Source organism: Ptychodera flava, chromosome 8 (assembly GCF_041260155.1).
Source record: "Ptychodera flava strain L36383 chromosome 8, AS_Pfla_20210202, whole genome shotgun sequence".
Classification (NCBI taxonomy): Eukaryota; Metazoa; Hemichordata; class Enteropneusta; family Ptychoderidae; genus Ptychodera; species Ptychodera flava.
This window is the reverse complement of record NC_091935.1, coordinates 43,364,269-43,377,943: the sequence shown is the minus strand read 5'-3', so window position 1 is coordinate 43,377,943 and position 13,675 is coordinate 43,364,269. Positions and strand designations below refer to the sequence as shown.

At 38.2% G+C, this 13,675-nt stretch overlaps 1 protein-coding gene across 2 annotated transcripts in view; it reads right to left on the bottom strand.

Annotated features, from left to right (window-relative positions):
* The window catches only part of LOC139139391 (RNA exonuclease 1 homolog), a 216,522-nt gene that overhangs the window by 52,053 nt on the left and 150,794 nt on the right, over positions 1 to 13,675 (bottom strand). Inside the window, exon 10 of one of the 2 annotated variants that reach the window (XM_070708293.1) lies at positions 8,017 to 8,127. The exons of the other annotated variant lie outside the window; for it this stretch is intronic. Coding sequence (XP_070564394.1) covers positions 8,017 to 8,127 — 111 coding nt within the window. The remainder of the gene's footprint in view (positions 1 to 8,016; positions 8,128 to 13,675) is intronic. 2 annotated transcript variants of the gene reach the window in all.

Sequence of the window (13,675 nt, the reverse complement as noted above, 5' to 3'; positions counted from 1 at the left end):
ACATCAAATACCAAGACAGTAGGTGCTGCCGTTTAGCTGTTTTTGATGTGGACGGACATACATACATACATACATACATACATACATACATACATACATACATACATACATACATATATACATACATACATACATACATACAGACATGCAAATGGAATGCAAATGAACTGATTCAGCTTATACGATTACCTCACATTGGTATACCAAATGTGAGCTAAAAAGCAGAAGACATATTTGTAAATCAGTGGTTTGTCGAGTGGCAATCATGTATGCATCTCTTGAAAATTTTTGTGGTTACAAGGTATAACAATAGTATAAGAATAATGAGGTTAGAATAACTGTAGTAAAGCTAAGTTGACAGTAATTAAGATTACAAAATTATATATAATAAGCTAAGGAAATCTAAATGAAATAAATGTTGAAAGTAGTATTGAAGCTTAGATAGGAATGAATTACTGAATTACTGCTAAAAGGTTGGTAGAAGGCCACCACAGGAATTGGTCAATACCATGGTGTTGGAAACATAAAGCCAATCTTGCCTGCCACCCTTATTACAAAAAGGTCTATATATATTAGTCAATTTAAGGGGGCAAGATGATCTAGTAGGGCAGCAAAGTCATGGTCATCTTTTTGTCCAATACCTTGTGTAAGTTCATGAACTTTACATAAATCTTGCTATAGATTTGTTGCTAATGGGCTATAACTGTGTTTCAGATCATTTGAGAGTAATCCATCCATGACAGTTTTAATTGTAATATAGCTTCTATTTAAAGGAGAGAAACTTCTCAAATAATTTTTTGTTCCCTGTCATTTCCTGTGGGAACACACGGACAGATGCTCAGGACAGATGCTGGTGATAGCTTAATAACTATAAACCTAAAAGTGGATACTTAATCTCTGGAATGTGAAAGTCAAAGTCTGTATATTGACCCAAGGATGTTTACTTTACAAATGCCTAGGGTAGTCTCAAATGTGAGAATCTAAAATATGAAATATGTTTTTTTATCGCTTTTGTTGTCCAAAAGAAAATGGAAATGTCCGATACTTTGAATCAGCCATCCTGCATATTTCTAACATTAATTACAACCACATTTCTGTTCCAAAATTCGTAAAACAGTCCAAAATGCACAATTAGTGTACCTTCCGAAACTACATAAATGAAAGACCCCTAAAAATCAATTAAAAAGGGGGTTAGCAATTTTCCCAAAACTATCTAACCGTTACTCCGTTTAATTTTAGGAATGGGAACCTTGAACACAATCTGAATATCTGTACCAAATATCAACACAGTCTATTCAGAGGTTTTTGACTTTTTTTCGTTTACAGAAAATTTTCATGTCTGACACCAACTTAACCAAATCACAATAACATGATGACCTTTGCTCATTTCATAAATGCATACATACATGTACATACATGTACATACATATACATATATATATATATATATATATATATATATATATTTAGAAGCTATTAGGATGGGTATAGTCTCTTTCTCTCTCTTCTCTCTCTCTCTCTATATATATATTTATATATATATAAATATATATATATATATATAGAGAGAGAGAGAGAGAGAGAGAGAGAGAGAGAGAGAGAGAGACTATACCCATCCTAATAGCTTCTATAGACTATAGTCTATAGTAGTTAATAATATATATAATTCACATAACAAGATGCTTCATAAAACCCTACTGAATGAATGTTTGTGAAAGAGATAACTGGAAATGCATGATATGATGCTTGTACTGTCGGGAATAGTCAGATCTGATCGTCGTCAGTCTAGTGAAGAAATGATACCGCAGCATCTCACACTCAAAATCCATACCTGCCCTGTGAAGCCGAAGTGAGTATGAGGATGACGCCAATTTTACACTCGCAAGTGTTTATCTCGCCTGAAATACACACAGCAAGTTGATAACAAAGTTGCACATTCCCAAAACAGTCAGATCGCACGATGCTCATTATAATATGTTAATGAGGGAAAGTAATTCAAACCCAGTGTCAGTTACAGTGGGTCCCACTGACGGTGCTCGAAAGGGGCCGTTTTTTCACACAAAATTATAGAGCTGTTTTCCAGCGATTTCGACTATTTTAAGGCAAGCCTGTGGATTCATGTGAAGGTAGGTATATTGAATTATTACTGAATGATTTTTTGGCAACTTCTGTGGTGTAGTTTCTTTGAAATCGCGAAATCTCTGACGACTGTGAAAAAACACACAGCGTTGACATCCTCTCGATTATTTTTGCGCGGACTGTTACACATGGATTTTACCACAAAATGTCAAACTCTAATCAAAATATAGACATCAACCCTCCTTTCTGTGAGTTTTCATTTACTTCCAAGCTTTTATAGTGATATTATGGCCAGTTCGATTTTGTTTACTTTTCAACTCGTGAGCGCCATTTTCCACTGCAAAATGGCGGGAGAAGATAGCATGATCGCGGGCGTCAACTGATTACATTCCACTCTCGTGCAAAGATATTTTGTAGTTTTGTCATAATTTCTGTGATTTGAATGTACACCAAGTAGTTTCGGACTGATTCATTCGTGAAAGTCTCGGAAAAAGCGGACGATCGATGTGTTTGTCCTGTGATTACACCGGGAAATGCGGAAGTCCTCCATTGCGGAAGTAAATCAATGCTGACATCGGGCGCGAAATACTTCTGGCCGTTGGGAACGAATGAGATATTGCTATCATCGAGTCTTCGGCGCGAAATTTATGGTTTTTAGCGGCAATACTGTCGTATTACACTAAGCGATTGTGGTACATAGTTAAACTTGAGTGTACATTTGGTGTAGGACCGCGAAGTTAACCGTGCCCGGCCGCCACACTTTACCTGCATTGGCATTTAATCACTGCGTTTCTAAACTTTTTTCCGATGGAAGAACTTGCACCTCTTCTGCTAAGCTTGGTGACAACCCCAAACTCGTCGAATGTTAAAATATTTCCTCATGGCTGATGCCTCAACCAATTCGGTCAGTGACTTAAAGGACTGTACATGGCGCGCGCGTTGTCCAGATTGTGTACATGGGCCATACAATTGTGTAAACTAAACGTTAGCTTGGTGTATTTGGTATCCAGTCTAAAGTATGAGATGAATTGACCAAACAAAAATCAACTGTCTTTACTGCCAATTTGACCACTTATAAAGGCTTATCATTGATTGCCTGGGTACTTCTGAATTTTACCAAACTTCAAGATTTTTTAAAGTTTACCAGTCACGTGAACTAAGTTTTTTCAATCTATTCTTTCAGATTTCCAGCTGAACCTTGAAGACAGTGGTGTTGCGATTGAAGTAAGTTTTATTTCAACTCTCTGAGTTTGTTTATTCTGTATTTTGTACGTGCAATTTACTCTGTATTTTGTACTAGCAGTTTACTCTGTATTTATTGTACCTCTCTGAGTTCGAGTGACTATTTACTCTGTATTTTGCAGTAGTGGTTTAACATTGTAGCCCCTTTACCAAACATTTAAAATTGAAATAAAGATTGATCTTTATATAGTAGATATTTTGTGTATAAGTATATTCGAGTACCGATTCTGACTTTGACGAACTGACTGACGAATATAAATGGACGGAAGAGAAACAACCAGACGATTCCAATGATAGTGACTATGATTCCAATGATGGTGACTGTGATGACGACTGTGATCCATCGTGAAGTAAATCATAGACCCTACTAACATACATCGACCCAATGACAACAAAACAAATGCTTGCCCGTATGATACACAATTTTTTTTATTGCATACTTTATCAGTGAATGGTTTTGAAGTTACAGTTTGCATTTGTATTTTCGAAAAGTCTCCTGTCCCATGATGTACGTTATACGGGGCATAAACAAATAATTTCGCCAGCCGAACTCGCTCCACATGCGGAGTCACGTGAGCGATCGGTCGATGTAATGTCAAAATTAGCCAAATATTAAAGTATGTCAAAACTTGGCTCATACACGGTGCTATACATTATTCAACAACTGTTTCACTTCAAAAGCTTCTGTTATACTGCTATATTCCACGGTATACTTAGCGTTTCACGAGCGACGCAACACTTCCGTATTTACAAGTCGGAGGCCAACATGTCGAGGTCAATGTATACTTCCGGGTCATTTCGTCGAAATACATCGATTATTTTTGCGCGGACTGTTACACAGGCATTTCGAATTAATTTCTTTTCGCGGATGTTGGGACCGATATTATACCTCTCTGTCAGGAAAACTTGGTTTACTTCCGAGGTCGTTTTCAAACGATTTTCGATACGTTTGTGGACGTCTCTGCCGGGCTCACCAACATACCGCCGCAAACACGTTCAAAACTAATACTTTTACCGCTAGATTTTCATGAAATTTACGTCTGCAATGAAGAATGGGTGTCACTCTCGCAATTTATCCAACTAACATGATAATTTTTTGTAGCACGGATTGTAAAATTCAAGTTGAAAATCACCTTGAAAACTGGCCCGTTGACGTCCGTTTGAAAGTTAACGGTCGCCGGCTTGAAGAACTTTCATATGCAAATGAGTACCGTGTGATCTGACTGAAAAAAGCAATTAGGGTAAACTAATTTACAGAATCGGTTTGGAGACCATGACGTGATTAAGCCCCTCCATGTTTTTTCAGTTATTAGTTATTTCGTATTATATTACCATGCCCTGCCTGACGCATTTTGATTGGTCGAGCTTAACCACGTGACTGACCACAAATACACAGTAATGGTCTGTTTATATGCCCGTGAATATGAATAATAAGATTAACAACTCAAAGTATCGTAACTTTGCAGCTCAAACGTAAATCATAATCAATCACAAAATAAAATGGAGCACTTGTGGGCCAAGTTGAGATACTTTTTTCTGAAAATATTTCCAGATTTGCCAATATTTTACAGCGCGCGTGACAGTGCGTCGCGTATTGTTCAGTTCTGGGGCCCAGTTGTCGTTCGCTCCGAAAATTTTCGCTAATTTTGAGGGTTTTCTCCGGTTCGTTGATAATATAATGGAAATAACAGACTCCGCACTGACCATTAACGTTTATTTGTGGGCGCGGACTCAAGGAAAGCCAAATTAACGGGCTCGGCAAGCCTCGCCCGTTAATTTTTGGCTTTCCTCTCGCCCTTGCCCACAAATAAACATTAATGGTCAGCGCGTCGCCCGTTATTTCTATAATATACAGAAAGAGTTGGGGATTGATATCTCTCAATCCCTTCCATATTATACTATCATTTGTCCGAAAATGAAAATAAGGAAGGTCGGGAAGAAATGATTCTCAGCTCCGGCATCTTGTGTTCATTGTGTCTCTTCGGTCATTGGTGGAGCTCAGACAACTTGTGGTTAGAAGGGTACCGTTAGATTTAGGTGGGTGAGATTCTTGAATCTCAAGGTGAATACATGATGTTGTAGCTGAGGGACAGATTCAAATAGGGTCAATAATAGATCTACGGCTTGCTGATTTTCACCTTGGTTATCTTATTTCAAACTGTAGCTCACAACATGGTATTCACAGCTACACGTAATCATACTAAAATGTCACCTTGACTTTCATTCATTCATTCTGCATCAGTTTTGTGAAAAGCATAACCAAGCAATAAATAATGTTTATTTAATATTTATTTCTGGGCACCCCTAAAAATTCAAGTAGATGCCAAATTTATTTCACACTATATTTGTACACTTGGTATTTCTGGATACACTGGTATATTTCCTATATCAATGATATACATGTATAGCATTGAACAAAATTTCATCTACTGATTTTTGCCTGCATATTCATGTAGTATTTGAAATAAACAACCCTATGTGCTACACTGTTTTCTGGATATTGAGGGTGTCATAATTTCTTTCGAGAGAGAGTGGAGGTACAATAGCCAAAGAAAAGTGGCTTGTGTGTTGAAGAATAAATTATGCAGATGTTAAAGTATGAGTCATTGCTAGAGGAACGAGTAAAGTGTTGTATTTATGACCTGAAAAGATACAGACATGTTGAAAATTATAACTATCAACAAACAACTGTACAAATAGTTATCCTGGATTTCATGGAAATGTGTCAGGACTTTCCCTCATTCAATCTTTGTCTCATCATCATGTTATATTTTGTGAGTTAAAGTTGTCATTTATATAACTTTTAATGTTGAAAAATGATCAATTCATTAAAATGTTCGTTGTCTGATCGCAAAGTGATTCTTTTTCACCCTGGAGTGCGGAGACAAAACGTTGTGGGACGCCACACTGTTTGATTGACAATCTTGAGAGAAGAAAGTTGCAATTTGAGAACCACTCACAGACCTTGTCGTTGATGAACTTCCCCCCACGTGGTATAAAATTGAGACAATATTCGGAAAGGACCAATCATTGCCCAAGTTTTAGAAAAGACAATCAACCCGAGGGATATGGAAGGGCTTTATTTTTAAAATATCGCCCAATGATAGTTTGGATTTATTTTATAGACATCCTGAAGGAAAGTCATTCATTGATGCCAAGTCGCAACTTTGAACAAAGCGAGAGCCCGGGGATGTTTTGAGTACGATCACCCGGCCTCGACAATATTTACCCTGAGACCGGCGTTAGGCTAATATAGATCATACCATGTAAAGTTTTCTTACTACTATCTCGCATTACTTTTTTGCGGATATTTTGTAAATCACACATTTCCAATCGCGTAAATAATAAGCTTAGGCTCCATGCACTGAGAATAAACCAAGGGACGGACTATGTCGCATCAGAACATTTTCACGTCCTATCGTGTGATTATCGACCTCCGCCACTCCATCCCGCTGTCAGCCCCGGCCGGACTGGATGTGTTTAATCACGGCAATTTGACAGCATTACTTGAAAAGAAATACACTACATCCCTACTCATTGTAAAACTTTATCTTGCTGACATTATTATCCAAAAATCCTTTCACAAACTCCTCACTTTGCGCGATATGCACATATATACGTTTTCCCAGGCCAGGAGATACGGCGCGCCTTTCATCGGCTTGTAACATACACAGGAGTTCGTTGACCTCATTGTACGTCTGGGCGACCGACTGGGCGACGCACGCGAAATCGAAATATCTTTTAAAAATTGGAAGTTTTGAATAGTTCATGTTGTTTGAATGTTATGATTTTTAAAATCTCATGGCTCCTATCATATTCCTATCTATTGATCTAAATCTACGCCTCTTTTACGAGCGTATACCGTTTCGGTCACACATTCATGTTTGTTCGCACAGGCAAAACATGGTCGGGGGGTGCGACTCCGCGGCTTGTCCGGAGTGTTCATTTGATGTCGCTAATTCACATTAAATCAAACCCATTCACAATTATAAAGATGGGACGAGTAAACAAAGGTATGGCTGGAGTAAATTAACATGTTTCAGGACATTATACGCGTAAAGATACTTGAAATTAGCGGTTTTCGTTTGTGCTGAATTTGTTCTGTAAGAACATAGGGTAAGCGACTGAGGTCACGTATAGCGGTCGGGCGCACTTACAAACAAAAAGTCGGTCGCGAGCCCCCCACCGGAGACGGGATACTATAATTATTAATCGCAAACACGGAGATAATTTAAGCAAACAAATTAAATCAGGTGAATGTCAGAATAATCCGCAAGAAACTTACCAAAATGTACCTCATTAAATGCGATTGTGTTTGTTTATATTTGCCTTTATTATAATTTCTCGTGCGGGGGCACCGTCAATTGTTAGGGTAAGCGAGAGTACACGGGATTTTGCAAGAGATTTTGAAAAATCGCATTTTTTATCAAAATTATGAATTTTTATCAACATATTACTGTACCACCGTGTTCCTGAATGAGAAGAGAACGTGTGGCCACAAAACAAGGTCTCTTTACGATCTGTGCTTGGAGAACGGGGTGAAAAAATGATCCGGGCGTAAATAGGTCAACCTGAATTCTTTTTACTATATAGTAGTAATAACATGATAACTATGTGTTAAAATAACGAAATGAAATGTAGCTGTTTTAAAAGATGAATGAAGATAGTATTGGGAGAGTTTGAAATTCAATATACCATTTCACAGTCCAACGCATAAATACCAGGATTACCATCATCAGGTGGTGATTTTGCTATGGTCTTCATAAATCCCCGTAGATCATTATTTTTATTTCCATTGACATGAAGCTGTAAAATAAAATGAACAAGTCATTGTTGATGACACAGTCCCCATTTGTTAATTGGTAAATTGATTACAGGTCCTCGGAGAGCGAGGATAGAGTCCTGTTCATTAACTGGGTCTGTGATTAAAAATACTGCAATTATATAGATGAGACTTAACCCTTTCCTTCCCCCATAGACTTAGAGGTTAAAGACCCCCTAGGAACTGAATTAATTTGCATTTACAACATAAATATGACATTGATTTAATAAATTGATTATAACTTTGTTTTAATGACTACAATGCTTACCCCTACAGGTGATGTTAGTTGAACATGAACTAGAAAATGTATCAATTCTTTCCATATGCAAATTGGTCACTTGTTATGCAAATTAGGACACATCAATCATTGGCTACATAACTAGATTCCTGTTGAAAGAAGACATTTGCCAGAAATAAAATGGTTATTTACTCACCAAAAGTCTGATTTCTTTGTGTTATATATCTATACTGTCTATTCTATCTATTCTAATGCTTTTTCCTTTTCCTGGCTAATTCCCTGCCTGCACATTTCGGGTCATCAAAGCTATAATCCTGCATGTAGTGATAGCGATGAAAGCATGGAACAGGGCACATCCTTACTTTACACACCCCACATATGTATTTAGTATCTTTCCTCTGCTTATGAACCTGACATTTTGACTGAGTTTCCACTAATGCTGGAGCATGTTGGAGTTTACGGTCTAACCTGACATCAGTATTCTGACTAAGTGACTTCCTGCCTGGTCTCTTCACATATGATCGCCCAGCAATTAGCTGTTCACAAAGCTGGCCACGGAAGACTCGAAGGGTTGGGGGCTTATTCGGATTTGCTTTCTTGAACAGAATGTATGAGTTGATAACACACACTTCAAGTATGTACCAAAATATCTGCAAGTACCATGTCAGCCCTTTCATGTGACGTTTGTACGATGACAGACGCTGATCAGCAAGGTCAACGCCTCCCATATACTTGTTGTATCTCTCAACAAGTATAGGACGTTGCACTTCCTGACGCTCCCACCTGCCATGAACTTTGACTGCTCTCAGAACAGGGTTACTATCTCCAGTGACGGGCAGAGTTGTAAGAACATTGACTATCCTAGAATCTTTCCAAGCTACTGCTGTTAGTTTCCCTTTCTGCCAGTGAACAAACTGTCCGCGACTTAGACGTTTGACATCTGCACTAGCTGGTTTCATTTCTGACGGAAGTCCCTTCCTATTCGGCCTTACTGTTCCACAAGCTAAAATCTTCCTACTCTTAAGGTTTTCAAATAAGTTGGACTGGTATAATAGTTATCGCAATACAGCTCATATCCCTTATCAAAGTAGGGCTGCATTAAACTCATCACTACCCTGTCTGTCACAGATTCCTCAGTAGTTTGCTGCAATTCTCTGCCTTGGTATACTTTCAAATTCAAAACATATCCAGAAGTCGCCTCAGCTACATTGAAAACTTTGATGCCCCACTTCGTCGGTTTATTTTTTATGTATTGTCTAAACGATAATCTGCCCTTGAATTTAATCATACTCTCATCGAGGGAAAGCTGTCTTTCTGGCGAATACAGTTCCCGGAACTTTGGCAACACGCTGTCAATAACCGGTTTTATTTTCTGCAGTTTATCGTATCTACGGTCATTTCTGTCGGTTGGGATGGCTTCGTTATCGACAAAATGAATGTATCGCAAAATTTGACAGTACAAATCGCGTGGCATATGATTTCCGAAGGCTGGAGTATTAGTTAGCCAATATTCTGACCAATATTCTCTGAACGAACCTTTCTTGTCGACTAAACCCATCGCTAGCGTAAGACCGAGAAAGACCTCAAGCTGACATTTGTCCATTCTGACTTCCGGTTTCCCGGATCGCGACGTTTCTGTTCGGCGTAACAATTAGTTTCAGTAACGATGTAGCCCATAAGCTCAGGGGTGAACAGACAATCAAAGACATCTTTTGCCGATTTACCTGAAAAATCTTTCTTTATTCGAGAAGGTTCCGTGAAATTAACATCGTCATGTTCTTCGATCGAGCGACTCCATTGTAAGTCTTCACTGCTGTCAGAATTCTCAGCCGAGTCGTCGTCACTTTGAGTGTCTATTTCAAAGTCCGATCCTACCTCATTATCGGAATCCCGCCGTAATCGCGGCAACCTAGCTAATGGAATGTCGTCCTCATAGTCAGATTCCGTGAAACCCATAAATTCAGTCTCAGAATCGGATGATGATTCAAAAATATCGGCAATTCTATGTCCTAGAGCGATGTCATCATCACCAGTCGCCATTTTTAAACAGTTCATTCATAAATTTCGCCAAAACGAGTTTGAAATTCCCACGGTCGGTGACACACGATAGCGGGCAAACAGGAAACTGCGTATCATTATGGAGGTGGCGTGATTCCCTAGCCAATGGTATTAATTAGACCCCCCTATAGCGGCAATTGGCGCTAAAAACAAGGTTAAAGGTTACAAACGTACGTTATACATATATATACGTCTACCGGCAGCAACGGGAACCGGAAGTGAGGCGTATTTATACGCCCTCCGGCGGCAAAGGGTTAAAAGCCGAGAATGAGCTCTATATGGTAGTGAAAATGGAAAACCAATCTGGGCTGCCGCCCTAATTACAAAAATGATTCAAGTAGTTATTAATTGCCACCCTAATTACAAAAATGATTCAAGTAGTAATTGAGGATGTTGCAAATCATTTTTTTTCATTAAGTTATAACTCTGACAGATTATCACCTGTATCACATTTCATAGAATTTGATGCAGTGCTTCTGGGCATTCACCCTAAAAAAAATTCATTGTGTATGCAAATTGGCAATTAATTTAAATGACACTGCTAAGTGTCACTGATTTGTATTACAGCACTGTGACTGGTGGAATCAGCAAAAATTGTTTTTCGTTTATTCGCCAAGTCAGTAAGACTCAGCTTTCAGCCACCGGGCATGACCAATCACCGACACGAGTAGTACTGTGGCGTACAGAAGCATCAGCGTAGACTCGTACTCCATAGCTTAGTTGACAATGGCCCCAGTGCCGAAAGTTCGAAGTTCGGAAGCGGAATTTAGGCGGGCCACCGGATATCAAACTTTTACTTTTTTGAAGACATGTTTTTATCGATATCTCGCGATCCGCGCACAGTCACCACGTCAAATATCAACCGTTGGCATTAAAAAAAGTGCTTTAAAAATGGTACCAAGTGGGAGTGCCACTTTAATGTCTGCACACAGTATTAGAGTACTGTGAGATTAACATCTGTACCATGATACTGTCACATCACATAGCACGTCATTACACTACAGGAAGATTTACATCCCTATGACGTTGCATCAAATTTGATGCAACATTTCTTGACATATCATACTAATTGTGAAAGTTCATCAAATATGCAAATTAGCAATTAATTGACATGATACTTCTGCATGTCTTCACACAGTATTACAGTACTCAGAGATTAACATCTGTACCATGTTTCATCAAAGTTGACACAGCATATCTGGACATATCACTCTCATCAAGAAAGTTCATTGCATATGCAAATTCAAACTTTATTAACATGACCAGATAAATGTCTTTATTCACTATTAAAGCAATGTGGGCTCAACATCTGTACCAAGTTTAAGAATGAAATTTGTTGAAATATTTCTTGACATATCAGCCTAATTACAAAAATTCATTAAATATGCAAATGAGCAATTAATAGACAAGAAACTGCTACATATCTTTGCATGCAGTGAGACAACTGGAATAACAAGATCTGTACCATGTTTCATTAAATTTGATGCAGCATTACTAGACATATCACAATAATTATGAAAGTTCATTAAATATGCAAATTAGCAATTAATTGACGTGATACTCCTTAATGTGTTTGCTTAGTATTACAATACTGACTGATCAACATCTGCACCAGTTTCCATAAAATTTAACCCTTTTCCTGCCAGACAGTATCACTTCCCCATCAGCCAAGTCAGTAAGATGACATTCAACTGGTCCAATAATCATTTCCATTGAAGGTAATACATTACCAGGTCCATGGCACATTTGTGATTTACAAATTTAAGTAGGACCATCCCGAACCACTGATAGTTAGTGGTGGTACCAGGTGTCCGGAATGGGTAAGCGTACCCTGCTAGCATGCCGCACCCGTCAGGATTGGTCCCAAAATTGTCTAAATATTGTATGAAATGATACAGGATATGAATCACTGTAATAAGTCAAAGCCGGGAATGCTGTCGTTAATCATTTGAGTGACCGAGGTGTTATATTTGGCCACAATGTCATCATATTGACCGTAGAACTTTTTGAAAGTCCTAACGAGTCTTTTTTTGTGTATCCTTGTCTCAGTAATTTTGATGTCAATGAGCTCACTACAGGAAACATGGGGCCCAGGGGCACCAATGTCCTTTGTGCCTCCTCAGTGTTTATTATTTGCCATAAATGTGAAATTTGTCAAAAAGTCAAATTGTTTGGACATAAATGAAAGTTATTTGAACTGGTTGGTGACTGCTCCAGCATAAGTTCAAGAGTGGAATCTAAGTATCAACAGCCTTGATATGTGTGAAAGTGAATTAAGAATAAGAGATGGGACTCAATAGGATCAACAATATCTAAAACAGGAAACGATGAACTTATATAATGCAGAAGGGGAGAAAATTTAGCCACAAACACTATTGTAATATAATGGACAATGGCTAATCTAAACCAAAATCACATAAACTGGATTGTTGGCATTGATTACAGATGTATCTATAATTGTCCATCAAATAGAAAATAAATTTGGGCCATTGACTAAAAAACATTCGGTTGTTACACTCACCTCTTGTACTTAGTATTTGGAGTATATACCTATCTACAATACATGTTCAATGAAAAAAAGTTTGGACACTGTAGGTCAACGTGCATCTTAATCTATGAGACTAAATAAGCTTACCCATCAAGTATGTATAAGGCAAAAACAATATTTAATTTTGAATTACGTAGTGCAGGGAAGGACATACAATAAGGTGAAAAGCAAACTAGGTATAAAAACTGAATATACAATGATATGAAAATGTTGTCTCACAGTCATAAGTATGTGGTGTGTGCCAAGAGACAAATAATATAAATTGGACAGCATCATCCTGACCACAGTTTCTCTGACTGATTTGTTTCCTTCTTATTTTCTGGCACAGTGATAGGTACAAAATATTTATATTATGCTGCTATTCATAATAGTTATAGAACATAGCTTGCATTTTGTTCACAGTAGAACTGAGTTTTACATGTAAGATAACTTTATCGTAAACTGTAAATTCTGGCTTCGAGCAGCTCAAAGGTCGCAATACTACATTTTTTTGATATGATATGGAGCGACTTGCAGTTGCACACATATGCAATATGCAGTGACAGTCAGTGTATTCATAGTATTAGCTCTGCATGGCAGGGCTGTGTGTTACCGGCGTTATAAGGCCTCCCATCACAGCCCTGCAGACTGATATAGGCAAAACTGCTGGTAGCTCCTCGAAAATACGGCGCACAGTTTCTCCACCAAA